Source organism: Mus caroli, unplaced genomic scaffold (genome assembly GCF_978045245.1).
Source record: "Mus caroli unplaced genomic scaffold, Mus_caroli_1 scaffold_11, whole genome shotgun sequence".
Classification (NCBI taxonomy): domain Eukaryota; kingdom Metazoa; phylum Chordata; class Mammalia; order Rodentia; family Muridae; genus Mus; species Mus caroli.
The window spans coordinates 24,254,344-24,276,523 of record NW_028227266.1 but is presented as its reverse complement, the minus strand read 5'-3'; the positions used below and the strand labels follow the sequence as shown (position 1 = coordinate 24,276,523).

General features: G+C 45.1%; 1 protein-coding gene across 1 annotated transcript in view; it reads left to right on the top strand.

The window, feature by feature from the left end:
- Positions 1–2,535: 2,535 nt before the first annotated feature.
- The window catches only part of Jam3 (junctional adhesion molecule 3), a 57,734-nt gene continuing 38,089 nt past the window's right edge, over positions 2,536–22,180 (top strand). Inside the window, exon 1 of the mRNA XM_029482060.2 lies at positions 2,536–2,691. Within this exon, the coding sequence (XP_029337920.1) occupies positions 2,616–2,691 (76 nt within the window). The 5' untranslated portion in view covers positions 2,536–2,615. The remainder of the gene's footprint in view (positions 2,692–22,180) is intronic.

The following is a 22,180-nucleotide window of genomic DNA, read 5'->3' as shown; positions in this document are numbered from 1 at the left end:
CATTTTCATAATGCAAACACAGGAATTTAGCAGAAGAAAGGAAGCTTTGGCTTCTAAATAAAGGTGCTCTGTCTGCAGTCAGATGCCATCTCACGGTCCCCAAGGAATCTGATCAGTTTCTTCAGTGAGGTAAATATGACTGAGCACATAGCCAGAGGAAAAAGAGAGCAGAAAAAGAATCAAAACAAATAACCGCCCCCCCCCCCAAATTTGGCTTACAGGAAACTTGCAGGAAACTCCACTTTGTCTTGTGTTTAATGCAGAGAGAGAGGCCAGCATGAAAAATACCATTTACACACATTTACCTATGACTTACACACATGATGACCAGAAACAGAAGGTCAATAGAAGACAAGTAGCATCATAATAGGTTATTTTAAATTTTTATCCTGACATTTGGAATTAGTTTTTTTTTTTCCTTCTGGGTTTGTGGTGAAGTAATCAATTCGCATTTATAAAGGTTTGAACATTTATAAAATGCATACTGAAGGTCATGTGGAAATGAAAATTCAAGCACACTTGGCCGTGACCTTTCTCTTTCAAATTTCTTGAAATATTATTTTGTTACCCATTGAATAATAATATCAGCTGTTGGGAACTCTGGCACACTTTCTCACAGGCTCAGAATTCTGTTTTAATGGTGTTGTTTCTGGAATCTTAGGGATGCTCTTTCTAATGTTAAACACGGTACAGCGAACCTTTCTCAAGAGTTTTCCATTGTATTAAATAACACTTCAGATTGCCTGATTTCCTTAGGTCTCATGTCCAGTTCTTTGTTGTTGTTTTGAGACAGTTTATTTACGTAGCCCTGGCTATCCTAGATCTCATTCTATAGACTAGGCCGGCCTCGAACTCACAGAGATCCACCTGCCTCCACCTCCTGAGTGCTGAGATTAAAGGGATGCACCACCACAGCTCAGCTTCAGCTCATTTTTGTCCTTCTCATCACCTGCTTATAAGATCTTGCTGTGGCCAGGCGTGGTGGAGCATGCCTTTAATCCCAGCACTCAGGAGGCAGAGGCAGGCGGATTTCTGAGTTCGAGGCCAGTCTGGTCTACAAAGTGAGTTCCAGGACAGCCAGGGCTACACAGAGAAACCCTGTCTTGAAAAACAAATAACAACAACAACAACAAAAATAGATCTTTCTGTGTTTTCCTACCCTACCCTTCCCATTTCCTACTATTCAGAATTCAGAGCCAGGCTAGTAAAATGGCTCAGTGGGTACCACTCCTCTCTCCTAAAGCCTGGAAACCTGAATTTGATCCCTGGAATCCCTGTAAAGGTGGATGGAAGTCAATTTCATGAACTCTGACCTCCAGATCATCAACTCTGACCTCCACATGCTCATTGTGCCATATACCTCCTGCCATGTACTCCTGTACTCATACAAAGGTGATGATGGTGATGGTAATAATGATAGAATAACGAATCCTTTTTAAAATGAAAAAGAAGGCTGGGGAGATGGCTCAGCAGTTAAGAACACTTGCTGCTATTCCAGAGGACCCAAGTTCAGTTCTCAGCACCCACACCAGGCATACTATTTGTTAACTCTGCACCTCTGGCCTCTCAGGGAACCCACACTTATTTTCACACATCTCACATGCAGATATACACACATACATATAGTTAAATTTTAAAAAATTTAAAGAATCCAGACATAGTAGTGCTTGCCTTTAATACTAACTCTTGGAGGCAGATGAAATTGGGCTTATGTGAGTTTGAGGCTAGCCTGGTCTATTTAGCCTTCAAGTACCAGGGTGGCCAGGTCTATATAAGTAAAACTGTCAAAAAAAAAAAAGTGAAAAATTCAATGGCAAGAATTACCCCTGTATTGTGTAGGATAAACTATTGGGGATACCAGTATGCTTTAGCTCTACCATAGAAATGAATTATCCTTCTACAGCAACTTATTGCATTTATGTACTTGGCGTGTCTTGCTAATGTTTATGCAGATTTCAGCATTTTCTCCTTTCATTACCTATGGAATCAGGACCCCTACAGGTGTGAATATACTACTGTTTCAAAAATTACTCGGTCACGACTTTATTTGTAAAATAACACACATTTCCTAAAAAAATGATTTATTTTATTTCATGTGTATGAGTGTTTTGCATGCATACACACCACAGGCATGTTTAGTGCCGTCAGAGGTCAGAAGAGGGCGTCAGATCGCCTGGAACTGGAGTTACAGGTGGTTGTGAACCACAATATGGGTGCTGGGAATGGAATCAGGGTCCTTGCAAGAGCAACAGGTGCTCTTCACTGCTGAGCCATCTCTCCAGCCCCATCATTCCCTAAATCTTAATGGAGTAATCCTTCTTAGATCTCTAGCGATAATCTACAGTTTCATAAATCTAACCCGCCTCCCTCCCAGACACGCTTTTTAATTCTCTTCCCGCTAAGTTCATCGACAGAGGTAGCACCTGGAAGCACTGAGCATCTTTGCATCCATAGCAACCAGACTTGAGCTTTCTCGGTCACTATGGTGCCTGCTCGGCCGGGCCGCGTGGTCGCTATGGAAACTGGAGGCGGGTCGCAGGGTCCAAGCAGGCTGGGCGCATGCGCACGAGGCCGGTTCTCCGCTCCAAGCCTGAGCCCCTCACATTCCCCTCGACATGGCGCTGAGCCGGCGGCTGCGACTTCGGCTGTGCGCGCGGCTGCCTGACTTCTTCCTGCTGCTGCTCTTCAGGGGTGAGTTGACGCTTCAGTGCCGCTAGGAAGTGTGTGGTCTGTGACGATGGGGACAGAGCGGCCCGGGCCGCGGTGGAATAGCGGTTTCGGCGTCCAGGACTTCAGGTCCGGCCGAGAAGCTGAGGGGTGGCCTCTGCGGGAGCGTGGCGGGCGCGGCTCAGCGAGCGGTCGGGTCGGGTCGGGTCTCGGACAGACCCGCGTCGATGCGGCTGGTCCCGTACAGGGACACGGCCCTCTAGAAGGACCGTGGCAGCTGCCTCACGGGCTCTAAAACTTGCTGGAGGAAACACCCCATCAGCAAGCAGTGTGGTACCCAGAAGTCGTGGACGACAAGCGGCTTGGGAAGCTCCAGAGGCCTGTCCTCCCAGGAGCTGCTAGGGTCAACAAAGAAGCTGAACTGGGCAAGGCCAGCCAGCCTTGTGCGGAGATGGGGACTGCACAGCGATGAGCATCTTTGTTGCAGCCTGGTGGAGGAGACCCTGACTCCCAAATAGCATCTGGATCATTTGATCCCGACACACTGCTAAACTTGAAAGTTTTGCTCATTTCTTTCCAGTGGAATTCCTGGGAGACAGTATCTCCCTGGTCGGTTGGGCAAAAAGCAGTGTAAAGTTTACTTTGCAGTTACTTTCCATAAATACCACAGGGCACTTTGAAGCTATTATCTCAGTCCTTAAAACAGCTCAGTGAAGTGGGTTTGTGAACCCATTTTTAGAGGCGAATATTAGTCTTCTTTAAAAAAAAAATTACTTTAAGAACTGACGGCCAAATAAGTAGTGGCAAACTTAAGGTTTCATAAGGCACCACTCCTTATTCAGAACCAACCCCGACCACTCCTCAACCCTTGGTTTGTTCCTTGGCTTTGCTGCCGCCCACGATGTTCTCCAGAGTATACAAATTAATACACCAAAGCACTGTTGGGAGTGGGGGGTGGTCAGGCAAGAAGACAAAGCGCTTTTGTGTTTGACGCTTATTCTAGTGGGGTGCTCAGGGTGGTGGTAGAAAACAGGGGCTCTGGTGCAGAAGTGTTGGAAACAGGCTTCTGTAGCAAGGATGAGGCTTAGCATACATTTTTTTGGCCATATATTTTGCTTGATTTTAAATTTCAAAGCCAAATGCAGTTGGGAGAGAGAGCTGACCCGAGGCTAGCCAGGGGACAGGAGTGTCAGCAATGTCCAACTCCCACTGTGCTGGTGCCACTGGCACGTACTATTCACAGACTAGAACAACTCTCTATTGTTGAAGAGATTCGCTCACATGAAAATCTGCAGTTTTTATTGGAGAAAATATTTTGCAGTTGACTTGAGGGATGAATTTCTTCTTGATGATTTGCTAGTGGAAGTAGAGACTGCTAAGGGCTCCGTAGACTCTTGTCTCCGATGCTGCCCCTCAGGCGGGGCTTCAGTTGGTGGGTTTCTTGGTATTGAGGGATGGGGATTTACTTCCATTCCATGGGAATTACAGTACATATTTGTAATCTAGGATTGAAGGCAAGATGAGGTGCCAGCTGTAGCTTGCTTGCTTTCTTTCTCTCTCTCTCTCTCTCTCTCTCTCTCTCTCTCTCTCTCTCTCTCTCTCTTTCTTTCTTTCTTTCTTTCGAGACAGGGTTTCTCTGTGTAGTCCTGGCTGTCCTGGAACTCACTCTGTAGACCAAGCTGGCCTTGAACTCAGAGATCTGCCTGCCTCTGCCTCCCAAGTGCTGGGATTAAAGGCGTGGGCCTTCTTCGTGTAGCTTTCTTGTTAAAGGAAGGAGTTTCCTATTATATAGTTTTTACCTTACATCTACCTTAAAGCTGTACTCTTGGGGCTGGAGAGGTACTCAGTGAATACAAAGGGGTACTGTGGTAGAAGACCCAAGTTCTGTTCACAGCACCCAACTTGATGGCTCAACCAGCTCACAGCTCGAGCCTCGGGTATCTGACACACTTCTCTAAGCTCTGTGGGCGCTCATATTCATACATGCATGTGGGCCCTTCACACAGAAGTAAATGTAGAATAAACCTTTAAAGACGTGTCATCTTCATAGGGGACAGCTCTGCCTTCTTAATTTTTAGGATTATGCTTTTCACTTGGTATCTCTGTGTACCATTTTCATTTAAAAATGCTAGCTCCTGCCTTCCTGCCTGCTGTGACATGTGTTTGTAATCCCAGTGCTCTGCAGGCTGAGGCAGGAGGGTCACTGAGCTCCAAGGCATTCTGGGATCCACAGTGAGTTCCAGGTTACCCTGGGGTAGCATGAGACAGCAAAGATTTACAGATTCTAACTTGGATGTGGTGATACATGCCTGTAATCCCAGGCCTTGAGGGGCAGAGAGAGGCAGGGGGATCACTGCCAGTTCTTCAAGTCCAGCCTAGGCTACATGGCAAATTCAAGGCATGCCAGGGCTACCCAGAGACCATATCCCAAAAATTAAAAAAGATAATTCCTAACATAGTAAACATTCCATGTGATTGTCCTTCCTGGGCTGTGTTATGAGAACTTAGTGTGAATTATTTCATTTCATTTTGGTAACTTAAGACTGTGTTATTCTTTTTCCTGATTTGTGTATGAAGAATCCAGTATGCAGAGGTCAGGCGCTGGAGGCGGTGCCTCAGCCACCTAAAACCTGGAAGTCTCTAGTCTGTGGCAGCTCAGTCTTTGGCTACTTGTTTATTGTATCTGACAGTGGACATTCTTATTATGGATCAGTTTAGTAAAATGATCACGCATGCAAAGACATACTGTTTGTATGTGTATACTATTCCTTTGTGAGGTGGATGGCTGGTCTGATTCAGCCTTACAGATGTTAGGCCGCATCCCCTTTTTTGAGTGATTATGTAGCAAGTCAGTAACTTTCCAGAACTTTGGGTGTACCAGAGAACAGACTTTATTTAGAACCAGAACAACAGTTTGCAGTCTTGAAGACAGTTTCTTCTGTTTACTTAGACTCCTGAGACATGTTTTATAATGTCCTACGTTGATTGATTGCTTGATTGAACTCAGGGCCTTTGGAACATATAGCTCCTGCCTTTTATGGCATTTTATTTCCTTTTGATCACTTGAATGTCACAGTCATTGTCAGGGTTTTATGTGCACTTTAAGAAAAACAGAGGACAGCTGATCCCCAAACATGGGATACTTGGAACCACTGCTCATCTTCAAATGACTTGTTTATGGTCATGCTACAGGCTGAGGAGACTGAGTGGATAGTTGGTAGAGATCTTAGTCATTAAATAATTGCAGTGTTAAACTCAGTAGTCACAGAGCTCCATCTCCTAAGGTCCAGGGGAGGGTGTTCTCCAGGCAGCCCCCAGGGGATAGCCCTAAGTCCATTTTCTGAAAGGCAGCGGACGCACAAGCATGCTTTCTGATTGTATGTTGTAATAGAAGACTCCACAGACCTACTGCACCCACCTTGCAGCTGTTAGGGATGCGGTATTAACACATTCCTTCTTCGTAAATCCTTTGAATTCTTCTAAAGCACAAGTGGGGTAAAAGAGAAGAAAACATGTGTGAGAGTGAGTTAGAGCACGCAGTTGGCTGATCCTGGTGATGGGAAGCAGATTCTAGAGTCTCTCTCAAGGTGTTCCCAATCAGGTCTGTGTGTGTGACGGCATTTGGGCTGAGTGCACGTTTTAAATCTTTGCACGCGCCTCTGAAGTCTAGCACTGTATACATGTATCTGCACTGGCATATGAAGAGATCTGGAAACTAAGTTGAGTAAGCACGTTCTTTTACACTCAGGTTAGCAAGGACACTGTCCACTGAATGGCAGCCTAAAGCATTAACTTACTGCCTCTTTGCTGCTTGCCATGATGCACAGAAATCTACCTGTTTCCGATGTCCCAGGAGGCAGAGGTTTTTCCGGTTGCTGTGTTTTGGTTTTCTTGCTTCTCTATGGTATTGATTATGTGCCCTGTATTGCCTTTCACCCCCACCCCCACCCCCCAACACTGTGCGTAGCAGGATTTGCGGTGCTGCTTTGCTTTTCAATCTATAAGGAAGATTCTTCACTTAGGTCTTTTTGCTTTTTCTTTTAAAAGTCTATTTTTCAAATAAATGTTTTATGATGTCTTAATTAACGTTTTGGTTGCTGTGACCAAACACCATGACCAAGGCAACTTATAAAAGAGAACACTTAATCTGGGGCTCACAGTTCTGGAGGGTTAGAGTCCATGACCATCATGGTGGGGTGCATGGCAGCAGGCAGGTGTGCCTGGCACTGGAGCAGTAACTGAGAGCTTATATCTTAATCTGTAAGAAGGAGGGAGGGAGAAGAGAGAAGGAAAGAGCTAATTGGGAATGACTTGGGCTTTTGAAACCTCAAAGCCCACCTCCAGTGACACACCTCCTCCAACCAGGCCACACCTCCCCATCCTTCCCAAACAGCTTGACCCACTGGGAACCAAGCATTCAAATGTATGAGCCATAGGGGCCATTGGCACTCAAACCAGCACACACATGTCCTGGGGTTTTGCCTGCGTGTTTATCTGTGCACCATGTGTGTGGAGTGCCCAAGGAGGCCAGAAGAAGGCCTCAGCTTCTCAGAGACTGAACTTACAGATGCTTGTGAGCTGCCAGGTGAGTCCTGGGAGTCAAACTCAAGTCTTCTGGACGAAAACCAGTGCCCTTAACCACTGAACTATTTAGTCCCCATAACTTTATTTGCATGAATACGTACTTGTTTGTCTGTATGTGTACTGTATGTATGCACACATCCAGAGAGGCCAGAAGAGGGTGTTAGATCCCCCAGAGCTGGAATTAACAGATGGCTTGGAGTTACCTCTGTGTAGGTGCTGGGCCCAGAACTGGGTCCTCTGCAAGGGTAGCAAATGCCCTTAAATGCTGAGCTCTTTCCAGCCTTTATGTCTTTCATCTGTAGAGTATCCCAGTCTGCGCTGGTTTACTTTGTTTTACAATTATTGTTAAAATCAAATTCTAGCAGTCATATCGTCTGTTGTGTCTGGTAACTTCAACTCACAGTCATCTTTCCTGTCTGAATAATCATAATCATAGTAATCATAGCCTGTAGTTCTTTTCATTCCAACCAACGTGTTAGCATGTCTCCTGCATTATGTCAGGTACTGTTCACCACAGCACAGGCACACAATGAGTAAGAAGCCTAGCCTTGAAGAGCCAGTATTCGTGTATGACCACTCACACTGGGCTTTTGGCTGTTGGTGTGAGGACAGTTAGCAATGATGTTAAAGAAGAAACTGACCCAGGACAGAGGTGGCTCTAGTAAGTCTTGCTTGTCGTCTGTCTGTGTCACTTGAAAGCCAGTTAACATTTTTAACCACTCTGCGTGGCTAGGCATTTTTAGTAGATCTTATTTTAGTTCAGCGGCTGCAGGAACGACAGGGTAGTCTCAGTTTTTACTGTAGTAGTTGTTGTGGAAGGAAATGGTATTTTCTGTCATCTACTCTGTGTAGCTGCAAAGTTAAGAGGAAAAATGTGGAGAAATGTTTATCAGGCGCTTTAAAGGACACAGGCTGCAACTACTACAATTTGTGATTACAGTTATGTAAAACACCAGGGGAAGATGTAGAGTTCATTGATAGGTTGTATCTAAACAGCAGTGCTCTGGGCTGCTCGCTCTTGGCTTTGTGCCTTCCCTTCCTCATCCTTTTGCTTTATTTGTGAGGTCTCTAATGAGTTTTGTTCTTTTTTATATAGATATATAATTTTTAAAAAGTTGTGTTTTGCTTTGATTTCTCACAGTGACAGTACTGGGATCTTAGATTTGACATTAGTAAAGGGAAGACCTGATTTAATACAGGTAGCCTCTGCCTTTATCTGGTTTCTTCACAGCAGCACCGAATTGGATGAAGGAGGAATGTCCCTGGAGTTCAGTTGTTTGCTCATGTATTCTTTGTGACACATTGCAGCGACTAATTGCCATTGGCTCTGGGTAGGAGAACAGCTGTGGCGTCAACAAATGGTTAAGGGGGACCGAAGCCTCTCGAAGTACCTGCCCTGCCCCCATCATTAGGGACAAACAAAAGAGCCCGAGTGATTGCCTGGCTTGCTGCTGCACTTTGAGCACTGCCCTGTGCCAGCCGCTGAGCTCCCGGGCTGGGATGGGGAGTAGGGGGATGGGACGAGGGGTTGGGGGAGGGAATGATTCTCCAAGGTGATGAGAATAAGGAAGGCAGGTTGCTTTCATGGGAAGCAGAAAGTTACCCGACCGTGTGCCCATCGCCCGTGGGCCTGTCATTTGTTCCTGCCCAGTGGACATCCCTGTCTTTAGAATGAGGTGCAGCCTTGCAGCTGTCTCCAAGCTTAGGGTGGATGGAGCCGACCCTCAGACAGCTGCTTCTCTTTCTTTGGCCACCACAGTGTAATTAAAGCACTTCTGTGTTGGTTTTGTTCTTTCTTTTGCTAACAAATAACAGTCTGGGCTTGTGTAGCTCTGGCTTGCCTGGAACTAAGTCTGTGCCTCTCTCTGTCTCTGTCTCTCTCTGCCTCTATCCCCCTCTCTCTCCCCAACCCCTCTGTGTGTGTGTGTGTAATTGTTTTCTTTTATTTTTTGAGACATGGCCTCTCACTGAACCGAGGACTGGTCAGAGTCTACTTGGCAGAGAGGACAGCAAGCCCCAGGGGGCTTCCTGTCACTACCTGCCCATTGCTGGGATTGCAGCTTGTGCTGTGTTGCCTGGGTTCTGAGGGAGTCTCTCAGGTCGTCATGCTTGCATGGCCTTACTGAGCGATTCTTCTGCCTCAGCTGTTGGTGCACGGTTACAGGTATGTGACACCACACTTGGCTTCCTGCTGACCACATAAGTGCAGGTTTAGGTGAGTAGAGATGTGGGAAGAGAGAAAAGTGGAGGAAAAGTGTAGACAGGGATGTGCTTGGGAGTGTGTTAGTGTTTGCTGAGACTCTGGGTTATTAGGATTAATAACAGCTGCTGAATGCTGTGTGCTGGGCATTGTATGGATTGTACCAGATAATATAGTGAGTTCAGACTACGATAGCATAATATCATAAGCCAGTGCCTTACACCATAGACATCTGTGTCTCACTGCTTGGCGTCTCAAATGTCTGAGATCAAGGTTGCTAGCATGTCCATTCCCTAGTGCGACCTTCTTCCTGGCTTGTGGATGGCTACTGTCTTTTCATAGGCTGGAGGAGCGAGAGTGTGACGTCTCTTATAGCAGCCACGATCCTGTGATGGCGTCCTACCCTCATGACCTAAGCCTAGTTACTTTTTAAAGCCTGCACCTAATACCATCTAATTAGGGATTACCTACCGTTACAACATGGGCTTTAGGAGGACACGAACTTGAGCTACCTTAATTAGCCTCAGCTCATTGTGATTTGCCAGTACTGAATTTGTAGATATGGAATCCGAGGCCTGGCCCAAGGTCACAATAAACAAAAGAGCCATACCCAAAGTGGGACATCTATAGTGCTCTCTCCAAAGCTCATGGGCCAGTGCATAAGAAATGCAGCGTGAAAGAGCCTGAAGGAGGTGTGTGACACCGTCTTCTGGGCATGACATAGCATTGCACTCTCGAGCTCTCAACAGCTGCACGAGGTCGGACCTGTCACCACCGGAAGTGTGGACACTTGTCATTTGGAAGCAGGAATATGTATGAACAAAAGAAGTCTAGAAGATCGCAGTGGACAGATCACCTAGCAAGTATTACTAGTCTTAGTAATGTTCTGTAGAATGGGTATCCAGGTTCTAGACTGGGCTTGGTTTGTATTCTGGACTCTCCTTTTAGCTGTGGACAGTCTGTTCAAGACACCCAGTAGATTCCTAAACCTGGGCAGAACAGAACCCTGTGTTGTGGGATGTTTCCTGAACACAAGCTGTAAACATCATGCCTTTTCCCTCTTTATGTCATGTACTGTGTCTGAGAGTTATGCAGTTTTTGGACAAAGAAGTACATACAATTAATATCTTTTTCCTGCACACTAGTTAGAAGATACTTCGAATGACTTCTTTTTCTTTGCCATCAAGTCAAGAATGTTCAGCTTTTCACTGAAGAGCCCCACTGTGCAGCTCCTCCGTGCCAGGTCTGAATTGCCAGAGTTGGGGCTGCTGAGTAAAATAAGGGTTACAGGGATACAGTCTGTAGTGATGGTTGACCCACTGGCCAGACGCCTCCTGAAGTGAACAGTGAGCGGCCATGCATGTGGTGTAGGCATGATGGGTAAGGGGGCGATCCGTATCCCAGGTAGGATGAGCAGGACAGCATACGTTTTTATCTCAGCAGAGTGCCGAACGGTTTCTAACTTCGGAACTTCAGCTTTTGGAATTTTCATTTGCTATTCCAGGATGCAACTGACCTCAGGTAACTAAAACTGCTGATGAGGGAGGTGCCTGCGTCTACAAAACTGTACCTAAGTTAATGTTGTTCCTCAAGTGCATATCTACTGGACACATTATTTTAGGTTGTCAGTCCTTTTGTCTTAGAACTTAGAGAGAGGGGATGAGGAAGAGACAGTGTATGCTCGGTGCCCTCTGGTTGTGAAGTTGATAGAGTTGGGCTGGAGAGATGACTCAGCTGTTAAAGGCTGGGCTCACAACCAAAAATGTAAGAGAAGTTTAGAGTTGTATCCATTGCCTCCTCTATATTGCTAATCTCTTCCCTAGCTACAGTAAAGGTTATTTTTCTCCTTTCCCCATCTTCTTTTTTTTTTTTTTGATGGGGTGTGGAGAGAAGGGAGGTGCATTTTGAAATGTTTCTACAGTGTGTCACTAAGATGAGTTTCTTTTTCGTTTTCTACTTAGATTTTATAAATTATATATCTATTTTTCCTGTGTATTAAATATTTAAATAATCATATTTTTTTCCCTTATCCTTCCAACTTGGGGCTCTGACTGCATGTATTCAGTTCCTGTGTTCTCCAAGACTGTTGTTTTTTTTTTTTTTTCCCCTCATACTATTATATTCTTGGCTGTGTAAGCTATTCTGAATTCTGCAACTGGCTATTTCTGCTTCCAGCCTTATCTGTTATTGAACCAATACCTGGAGGACTTGCCCCTGCTGATTATTATGTTCATTTCTGAAATTTTACTTGATTCCTTTTTTTTTTTTAAGATTTATTTACTTATTATATGTAAGTACACTGTAGCTGTCTTCTGACACACCAGAAGAGGGCATCCGATCTCATTATGGATGGTTGTGAGCCACCATGTGGTTGCTGGGATTTGAACTCAGGACCTCTGGAAGAGCAGTCAGTGCTCAACCACAGAGCCATCTCTCCAGCCCCTACTTGGTTCTTTTGGAACTTTTTGTTTAAGTTTTTAGTCTTTGAAAAACTTGAGGCTCTGTGTCTATAATCAGCCCTGGTATTCAGGACACTGACCCAGGAGGGACTTGAATGTGAGCCCAGTTTGGGCTGCAGGTTATAGCTGGTCCTTTGGCTACTTTGTGGGTTCTTCTTCCTTCTACCCTTCTGCACCCTTTTTCCACCTTTTCAACCTCCTAACCCTAGATATGAGAAAAAGTGGATAGAGAGGAAAGGGGAGCACTATTGGACTACTTGCTGCTGATTAGGGCCTTCAGGTTCCTTGGTGCAAGTTTCATCTTCCTTGCTGTCAGAAAATCTAATTTCGTCTTCTTTTTTCTTTGCATACAACTATTCAATAAACTTGGACCAACAACAACCAATCAAAAAAATCCAACACCAACTCAGAGGCCCTAGCATTTTTATATCCTCTGAAAAGTCCCCAGAACTCCAAATGTGGCAAAATCTCAGAAACTACCTGCAGCTGGCAAATTCACGCCTCTGCTAGAGCACGAGGCAAATCATAGCTGCAGTGGACAGACTGAAGCAGCCCCATATCCCACACCTGGGATTCAAATTCTTACATAACATTTCCATGTTTTTTATAGACACCAAAATTCTAAAATTGTCACTACAATAGGTTGAAATCCTGGCTCATTCAACATGCAAACAAATGTTTAACATTTATGCACAGTTAAAAATCATAGCTTCCATATTCGACATTCCAAATATCCAAAGTCTTAGGCATCTAAATCTAATGCTTCTTGTTTCTTGTGACTTTGACAGGTAGGGTTTTGCTCTTTGCTTATGAGGAGCATGGTTCACCTGTGACAGGTAGGCCTAACTCAAGGATCCTTGTTTTGAGAGCAGGCTTCCACCCAGTTCCAGCTACCAGCTGCCACCTCTAGGATTACTGTTGTCCTTTGCAGGGTCCTTGGAATAACTTGAAAATGTTAGGCTCTGTTTCTTTTTATTCCCTTTGGCTTAAAACCACAGAGAACCCTGAAATGCTAAAAATATGAGCACGTGCTCTGCCAACCTCCCTGCTTTCTGGTTTAGCCCAAACTATTTGTTTGTTCTTTTACTATCTCCTCACTGCCTGTGAGTCCAGAGGTGCAGATAGTGCCTAGCCTGTGAAGATCGTGCTGTTGGGGTGAATAGAACTTTTCCAGAAAGCTCTATTTTACTTGTTTCCTCTTTTGATTAACAGAAGAGCCACACACTTTTCTTTTAGTGTGTGTCATGAAAAGAATGCTGTTGTCATTCAAATATAAATCGCTATAGTTTACACACTTCCATGATGGCGTGCTGTCCCTGGGGCAGGAGTGCAGATGACACTCCTGGGGCTCTGTAGCTTTAGTCATATCCCTAGTTGTAATCTCTGACCTTTATCTGTCATTCAGGACATAGCGACATAGATAGGAGAGTTATAGTCACCCAAAGTGGAAGTCACTGCAGTGACAGCTGTAAGCGAGACATCCTGAGGCCAGGGACAGAGGTGACCTAGAGCTTCCAGCTGAAATAGGAGATTGTTCCTTGCTCATGGGGAGTGTTAGCTTGAAAGGACAGATGCCACCCACTGCACCCTTTCCATAGCCACACACTTCCTGGGGGATGGAAGGAACACTGCTTTGTGGGTGTTGAACAGTCGAGATTCTTTCCAGATGTTTATGTGATTCATATTTGGATCTCGGGGAGCTGGTACTGGCTTTAATCCAAATAATTAAACCCACGCCTCTTCTCTTACACTACCACCCCCGCCTCTTCTCTTACACTACCACCCCTGCCTCTTCTCTTACACTACCACCCCCGCCTCTTCTCTTACACTACCACCCTCGCCTCTTCTCTTACACTACCACCCCCGCCTCTTCTCTTACACTACCACCCTCGCCTCTTCTCTTACACTACCACCCCCACCTCTTCTCTTACACTACCACCCCCGCCTCTTCTCTTACACTACCACCCTCGCCTCTTCTCTTACACTGCCACCCCCGCCTCTTCTCTTACACTACCACCCCCGCCTCTTCTCTTACACTACCACCCCCACCTCTTCTCTTACACTACCACCCCCGCCTCTTCTCTTACACTACCACCCCCGCCTCTTCTCTTACACTACCACCCCCGCCTCTTCTCTTACACTACCACCCCCGCCTCTTCTCTTACACTACCACCCTCGCCTCTTCTCTTACACTACCACCCTCGCCTCTTCTCTTACACTACCACCCGCACCTCTTCTCTTACACTACCACCCCCGCCTCTTCTCTTACACTACCACCAAAGTGTGCAGGATTGTTCCCTTTCTTGTTAGATAGTGGTTGCTAGTTTTGAATGTTAGATCCAAAGAAGTGATTTTTCCCTCAGGTATCCGGCAAAGTTGTTAAGTGATTAGCTGAACTAATATATGTCTTCATCCTTTATAATTGTATTTGAGAGTTTTAAAACTTGAACAGAAAATCTGTCCGACCAACACTTAGATATGGTCTGGAGCCAAGTAAACTTCATTTGAAGCCTACTGTGAAAGGCTGGAAAAGCTGTGCTCAGAGAGAGCCACATTGTTTGCTTATTATTCTCACCCTAAATCTCTGACCAGACTGAGTACTTCAAGAGGTCCTGCTTTTTGTTTGTTTGTTTGTTTTTTGAGACAGGGTTTTTCTGTGTAGCCTTGGCTGTCCTGGAACTCACTTTGTAGACCAGGCTGGCCTCTAACTCAGAAATCCGCCTGCCTCTGCCTCTCTCCCAAGTGCTGGGATTAAAGGCGTGCGCCACCACGCCCAGCTAGGTCCTGCTTTTATTTACTAAGAATCAAAGAGACATAGGTAATTGGTTGGGTCGTATTAGTAATTAGAGTGAATTCTTTAGTACCTTCTGTTTGTCACTGTGACAGTGCTTAAATTGTTAAAAGGAAGGGTTTGCGTGGCTAGCTATTTCAGAGCTTGCTGTCCATCCTGAGGAGTGTGGCAGGGTTAACATCGTGGAGGCTGGGAAGCATATCCAGGTGGAGAGAAGGCAGAGCAGGAGGCAGGGAAGGAGGGGAGAGACAGCCCTATGGGTGTGCTCACTGATAAGCCCCAGTGCTTAAGCATTAATGCTTATCACTAGATGGGACATTTTCTCTGCTGCTGTATTTGGTTTGGCTAGAAGCTGTTTGGCTGTATTTATTCATTTACTTAAACTCGGTGTATATGTGTGTGTTTGCCTACATGTATATATGTGTACCATGTGTGTGCTTGGTACATACTGAGGCCACAAAAGGCTGTCAGAGCCTCTGGAACTGGGGTTATAGATGACTGTGAGCTATCAGGTGGGTGCTGAGAATTGAGCCCTGTTCCTCTGCCAGAGTAACAAGTGATCTTATTAGCCTTTGAGCCACATCTCCAGGCTCAGTTGTCTGACTTGACAGGATGAGTTTGGAGCCTTAGCTGTGAGTCTATAGAGCCATCACTCAGTGAGAACAACTGTTTCCATGTCTTTTATTTTAAAGGCAATGTTTTAGACCCAAGGGGACACAAACTTGTGATTTTGGAAATGTCATAGTAAAAGATGAAAATTAAAACCTTTTCCAAAACTATTTTTTATGTTCATATCCATTCATTTCAGTGGGAAAAGTGGGAGCAGCAGGTAAAGGGGCCTGCTGCTTGATAACTTAAGTTCAGTGCTTGGCACGCATGTGGTTCCCAGGAACGTCATAGCTGGCTCATAAGGACATGTAACCTCAGCTCCGGGGATCTGACATCTTCCCCGGACTTCTGGAGGTGAGCACCTGCACTTGGCACATACATTGACACATAAATAAAACGTAAACCTTTAGAAAATTAAATTGAAAAAGTGTGCACGTTACTTGAGGGAGGCTAATCTCTGACTTGCCCAGTGTCTCCTAAGAGTCCCAGGAGATAACAGAGATAAGCCACACAGGAAACAAGATACAGGAATGAGTTGGTTGCTCAGTTACTAACTCTGATGTCCATTTCTCATCCCCGGGCACTACTGTTGAGAGGATGGTTCATAGCATCGGAAGGAGGTATGGACCCCACTGAGGTTGAAGGTCTTAGGCCATGGCTTAAACCTCATTTGCTGCTTGCAAGCTGCAGGAAGCTGTCCCTCAGGGTGAGTTCAGACTAGGTGGCTGTTGAGGTGTACGCTCTGCGTTTTGTTCTTGAGCTCACAGAATTTACTCTCTGCGCTTCTCTTGTCAAGTACATTTGCTACGTGTGAAGTAAATAAGATTTACTAAAACTTGGTTGCTTCTATTCTTACCTGTGAACAGCACCTTTTACCTCACACATTTTGAAAGCTTTTTAGGAGACTTCGAGGAAGAAAATTAGCCCAGGTTTGAAGATTAAAAACCAGGTAAAAATGATAATCTTTATCAGAGTTTCATATACATATACCGTGAGATATGATCATCCCAGTCCTCCAGCTTTCCCTCAAGCCCCTGCAATAAAGTCCCCCTCAAAATGTGTGTGTCTCTCCTTTTCTGGTTCTGTGGTTTTGATAGGTTACCAAGTCCTGTTGGCGCTGCCCATATGTGTGTGGGGTGGGACCGTGCGCTGGAGCACAGGAAATCTACCAGTGGCCAGGGATTTAGAAAAGAATGGGTCTCCCCGCAGCGGTTCACCTGCCCCATAACTCCTCGGTAACTCCTCGGGAAGGGACGGGGGCCTGCGGAGCACATCATTCCGGCTGGGATTGGGGCCGCACTGCTCCTGTACATGTCTTTCACGGGATCAACTGTCGCTGAGAGCTGATGAGCATGACACCATAGTCCTCTCCTCCAACTCATATATTCATCCTACTCTTTCCCCTGATGTTGCCTGAGACTTGGTGGCAGGGGCAGTGGTGGCAATGGTGGGATGTGGCAGTGGTGGGATGGTGTATGATAAACGTGTCCTGCTGAGAACTGAGCCCTCAGTTTCTCATTCTCAGCATGCAGACAGCCATACATCTCTCCAGCGACTGTTGCCCAGTGCAGAAAGAACAGCCCCAGCCCGAATGTGACCATATATATTAAACTCAGTTTGACAACATTACATTTGAGCAAATTAACCCTTTAGGCTCCTACCCTAGGTTCTAAGACCTTCCTTCCCAGCCATGGGAATTAGCCCAGGATTACGTATCAAGGCATGAAATTCCCTTCTGCGGAGCAGGCCTCAGATCCAATCAAAACACCGTAAATTACTCCATAAGAGTCATGCCACCATGTACACTTGACGTATATTTTGCCTGGTAGGTTGGTAGTGTAGTGTGCAAGGCCTGGCGGTAGGTAATAAAGACCACCAATGTATTTTCTCTCTGGTTGTTTGTATAGTGCCTTCTGATGGAAGCTAGCCAGGAGAGATATTCCTGGTAGGAATGTCCTGTAGCCAAAGTGAGTGGTTAAGACACTGGTTTTTAACTTTATGACTTACTTGTAATGTAACAGTCATGTGACCTGCTTTGTTGTAAGGCCTTGCTGTCCCATGCAAATCCCCTTCCTTTCAAGGGAAAAAGATGAGGTGTAGCTTTCTGAATGCCATGTGGTACCCCTCTTTTCATGTCTGTGTCCTGCCTTCCAAAGAGGAGCTGGGAGATGAAGCTGGGTGCTAGAGTACGGCCCCTTCCCCTCTTGGTTGGTGCACCTGGCTGTGTAATAAGGATAAGTTGATAATAGCACTGTAGGAGTTGATTTTCTGCTGGCGGACCCAGAGATTGGTCATGTGCTGTCAGGTTCTGTAGTCTCACTGTTGCTGAGTGACGACTGTGCTGGTGACCTACAGTTCCATTGCTGCAGCTGACCTGTGCGCTGCGGGACATCACCTTTCTTCTTCCTTCTCAGCTCTCTCCAGGACATCCAGCTTTATGGATTCTTTGTGCGGCCTCTTGGTAGAACTTCAGTCTGAGGCAACCTCCTTCTCTTCCACGTTGTCTCTATCAGAGCCAGCATAAGCTAAATCTGGCTTTGACGCTCACTCCTGCTGTGCCACTCTCACCTGGTTTCCTTATCTAGAAACCAGCAGTACTACATACCTCTGTAGGGTTATTTTACAAAATACTGGCTATATAAAGTACTAATAGGAGGAAAAAAAAACTTACTAGTATACTACAGTTAAGATGAAATCATTTAGTTCATGGTGGCTCATGCCTAGGCCAGGTGTACTACGCCAGTTTGTGCTACATTGCAAGGTCCTGTCTTAAAAAAACCCAAAAGGAAATAAATGAGCAAGTAATAAATTCATAGTTCATGTGGAAAATACTCAGGAGAGTGCCTGGCATGACGACAAAGGCTTTTGTAGGTTTGCCTTTCAGTGCTAGGTAGGATATACTGTTACCAACCCCTGTTGCTGCAGCTATGGATATTAACCCGCATTTCATATGATTCTTAGTTATCTAGGGACAAAGTGAAGTTGTCTAGCTGGCTTCCGGCCCTCATCTATGGAGGAAGCCCTTCCGTGGCCCTGGATCCCGTGTAATAATGTGCCCTTCGTTTTGCAAAAGATGTTTTATCTACAATTAAGATTTCTTTAGGCCGGGCAGTGGTGGCGCACACTTTTAATCCCAGCACTTGGGAGGCAGAGGCAGGTGGATTTCTGAGTTCGAGGCCAGCCTGGTCTACAAAGTGAGTTCCAGGACAGCCAGGGCTACACAGAGAAACCCTGTCTCGAAAAAAAAAAATATTTTTTTCTTTTCTTTTTCTTTCTTTCTTTCTTTTTTTTTTTTAAGATTTATTTATTTCCAAATCAGTTAGGAGACTAATATCCAATATATATAAAGAACTCAAGAAGGTGGACTCCAGAAAATCAAATAACCCCATTAAAAAATGGGGCTCAGAGCTGAACAAAGAATTCTCACCTGAGGAACACCGAATGGCAGAGAAGCACCTGAAAAAATGTTCAACATCCTTAATCATCAGGGAAATGCAAATCAAAACAACCCTGAGATTCCACCTCACACCAGTCAGAATGGCTAAGATAAAAAATTCAGGTGACAGCAGATGCTGGCTAGGATGTGGAGAAAGAGGAATACTCCTCCATTGTTGGTGGGATTGCAAGCTTGTACAACCACTCTGGAAATCAGTCTGGCAGTTCCTCAGAAAATTGGACATAGTACTACCAGAGGATCCCACAATACCTCTCCTGGGCATATATCCAGAAAATGTTCCAACTGGTAAGAAGGACACATGCTCCACTATGTTCATAGCATCCTTATTTATAATAGCCAGAAGCTGGAAAGAACCCAGATGCCCCTCAACAGAGGAATGGATACAGAAAATGTGGTACATTTACACAATGGAGTACTACTCAGCTATTAAAAAGAATGAATTTATGAAATTCCTAAGCAAATGGATGGACCTGGAGGGATCATCCTGAGTGAGGTAACCCAATCACAAAGGAACTCACACAATATGTACTCACTGATAAGTGGATATTAGCCCAGAAGCTTAGGATACCCAAGATATAAGATACAATTTGCTAAACACATGAAACTCAAGAAGAACGAAGACCAAAGTGTGGATACTTTTCCCCTTCTTAGAATTGGGAACAAAACACCCATGGAAGGAGTTACAGAGACAAAATTTGGAGCTGTGACGAAAGGATGGACCATCTAGTGATTGCCATATCCAGGGATCCATCCCATAATCAGCTTCCAAACGCTGACACCATTGCATACACTAGCAAGATTTTGCTGAAAGGACCCAGATATAGCTGTCTCTTGTGAGACTATGCCGGGGCCTAGCAAACACAGAAGTGGATGCTCACAGTCACCTATTGGATGGGTCACAGGGCCCCCAATGGAGGAGCTAGAGAAAGTACCCAAGGAGCTAAAGGGAACTGCAACCCTATAGGTGGAACAACAATATGAACTAACCAGTACCCTGGAGCTCTTGTCTCTAGCTACATATACATCAAAAGATGGCCTAGTCGGCCATCACTGGAAAGAGAGGCCCATTGGACTTGCAAACTTTATATGCCCTAGTACAGGGGAATGCCAGGGCCAAAAAGGGGGAGTGGGTGGGTAGGGGAGTGTGGGGGGTGGGTGGGTATGGGGGACTTTTGGGATAGCATTGGAAATGTAAATGAGGAAAATACCTAATAAAAAATTTAAAAAAAGATTTATTTATTTTATGTATGTATGTATGTATGTGAGTACACTATAGCTATACAGATGGTTGTGAGCCTTCATGTAGTTGTTGGGAATTGAATTTTTAGGATCTCTGCTCTCTCTGGTCAACCCTGCTCTCTCAGTCCCTGCTTGCTCTGGCTCAAAGATTTATTTATTATTATACATAAGTACACTGTAGCTGTCTTCAGACACACCAAAAGAGGGCATCAGATCTCACGAGTGGGTGTGAGCCACCATGTGGTTGCTGGCATTTGAATTCGGGACCTTCGGAAGAGCAGTCAGTGCCTTTCCAGAGGCCCTGTGTTCAATTCCCACCAACCACATGGTGGCCACAGCCATCTGTAATGGGATCTGATGCCCTCTTCTGGTGAGTCTGAGGACAGCGACAGTGTACTTACATAAAATGAATAAATAAATCTTTAAAAATATTTATTTTCTTCCATTTTTGTCTTTTCCATCCCCTTTTACTTCTGGTTATATAGGTGGTGTTAGAATAGCCACAGACATTTTCCACAGGTAAGGGGACTTGATTTGGGAGGTTGCAATTTTTTTTTTTTTAAATCTCTGAAGCCAGGGTTTCTCTATGTTGCTGTGGCTGTCCTGGAACTCACTCTGTAGACCAGGCTGGCCTCGAACTCAGAGAGATCCGCCTGCCTCTGCCTCCCAGGTGCTGGGATTAAAGGCGTGTGCTGCCACCCCCCATAGGAGGTTGCAAATTAAAAAAAAAAAAATTTAAATTCCGACGTTGCAAAAATACTATGTTCAAAATGCAGTTAGTTGTCCTCCAGAATTTTTCTGCAGAACACTAATCAAATTTTAAAATTTGTGAGTGTGATGGTTTGTATATCCTTGGACCAGGGAGTGGCACCATCTGAAGGTGTGGCCTTGTTGGAATAGGTGTGACCTGGTTGGAATGGGTGTGTCACTGTGGGTGTGGGTATAAGATCCTCACCCTAGTTGCCTAGAAGTCAGTCTTCCACTAGCAGCCTTTGGATGAAGACATAGAACTCTCAGCTCGTGCTGCGCCATGCCTGCCTGGATACTGCCATGCTCCCACCTTGATGATAATGGACTGAACCCCTGAACCTGTAAGCCAGCCCCAATTAAATGTTGTTTTTTATAAGACTTGCCTTGGTCATGGTGTCTGTTCACAGCAGTAAAACCCTAACTAAGACAGAAGTTGGTACTGGGAGTGGGGTATTGCTGTGATAGGCCTGACCATGCTTTTATTTGAAAGAATGTGGATTTTGGGACTTTGGATTTGGAAAGCAGTGGAATGCTTTAAATGGGGCTTAATGGGTCATCCTAGTAGGAATATGGAAGATTTTGTTGCTGGGAGTGATTTGAACTGTGTTGACCTGGCCCAAGAGATTTCAAAAGAGAAGAATTTCAGAATGTGGCATAAGGACTGGTTTTGTGGTATTTTGGTGAAGAATGTGGCTACTTTTTACCCTTGTCTGAAAAGTTTGCCTGAGGCTAAGGTGAAGAGACTTGGATTAATTGCATTAACAAAGGAAGTTTCAAAAAAGCCCAGCAGAGACTCTGTTCTCTGGTTAAGTCTCACAAAGAGAAGTTTGAACAAGCATAGCAAGCTTAGAAAGGCCAAATTTAAAATATATGGTTTGAGTATTAAAGGCATACCAGGAAGTGAAATGGAGCAAAATCCTGTGTTCTAGGAGATAACAGATTAAGGGAGTGGGACCTTGGGGCAAGATCCTACCCAGCTAAATTAAATCCAGGCATGGTGGTACACACCTTTAATCTCATGAGACAAGCATGCTGATCTCTACAGTCAAGGTCAATCTACAGAGCAAGAACCAGGATAGCCAAGCTTAGGCAGTGAAGGATTAAGAAAACATAAAGCTAGTGATAATGTAATAATACAAGGGGATCATGTTCTAGTTCCTGTAAGCAGCAGAACTCGGCAGCTTCAGCCATGTGGCTCTGGCTCTAGAGTTAAGAATGGAAGGAACTACTGGGAAAATTGATGCTGGTTAGCTGGAGCTAAGGAATTAGCAGTGATTAAGAAGAGACCAGCATCGTTGATGTGAAATCTTCTGGAAATTGTTTTCTGGGATCACAAAGAAGCTGTGTTCCAGAGATACCCAAGGTTGTACCTCATGCTGCGGCTGGACTTGGTAATGTGTAAGAGTCACTCAGGTGGTACTGCT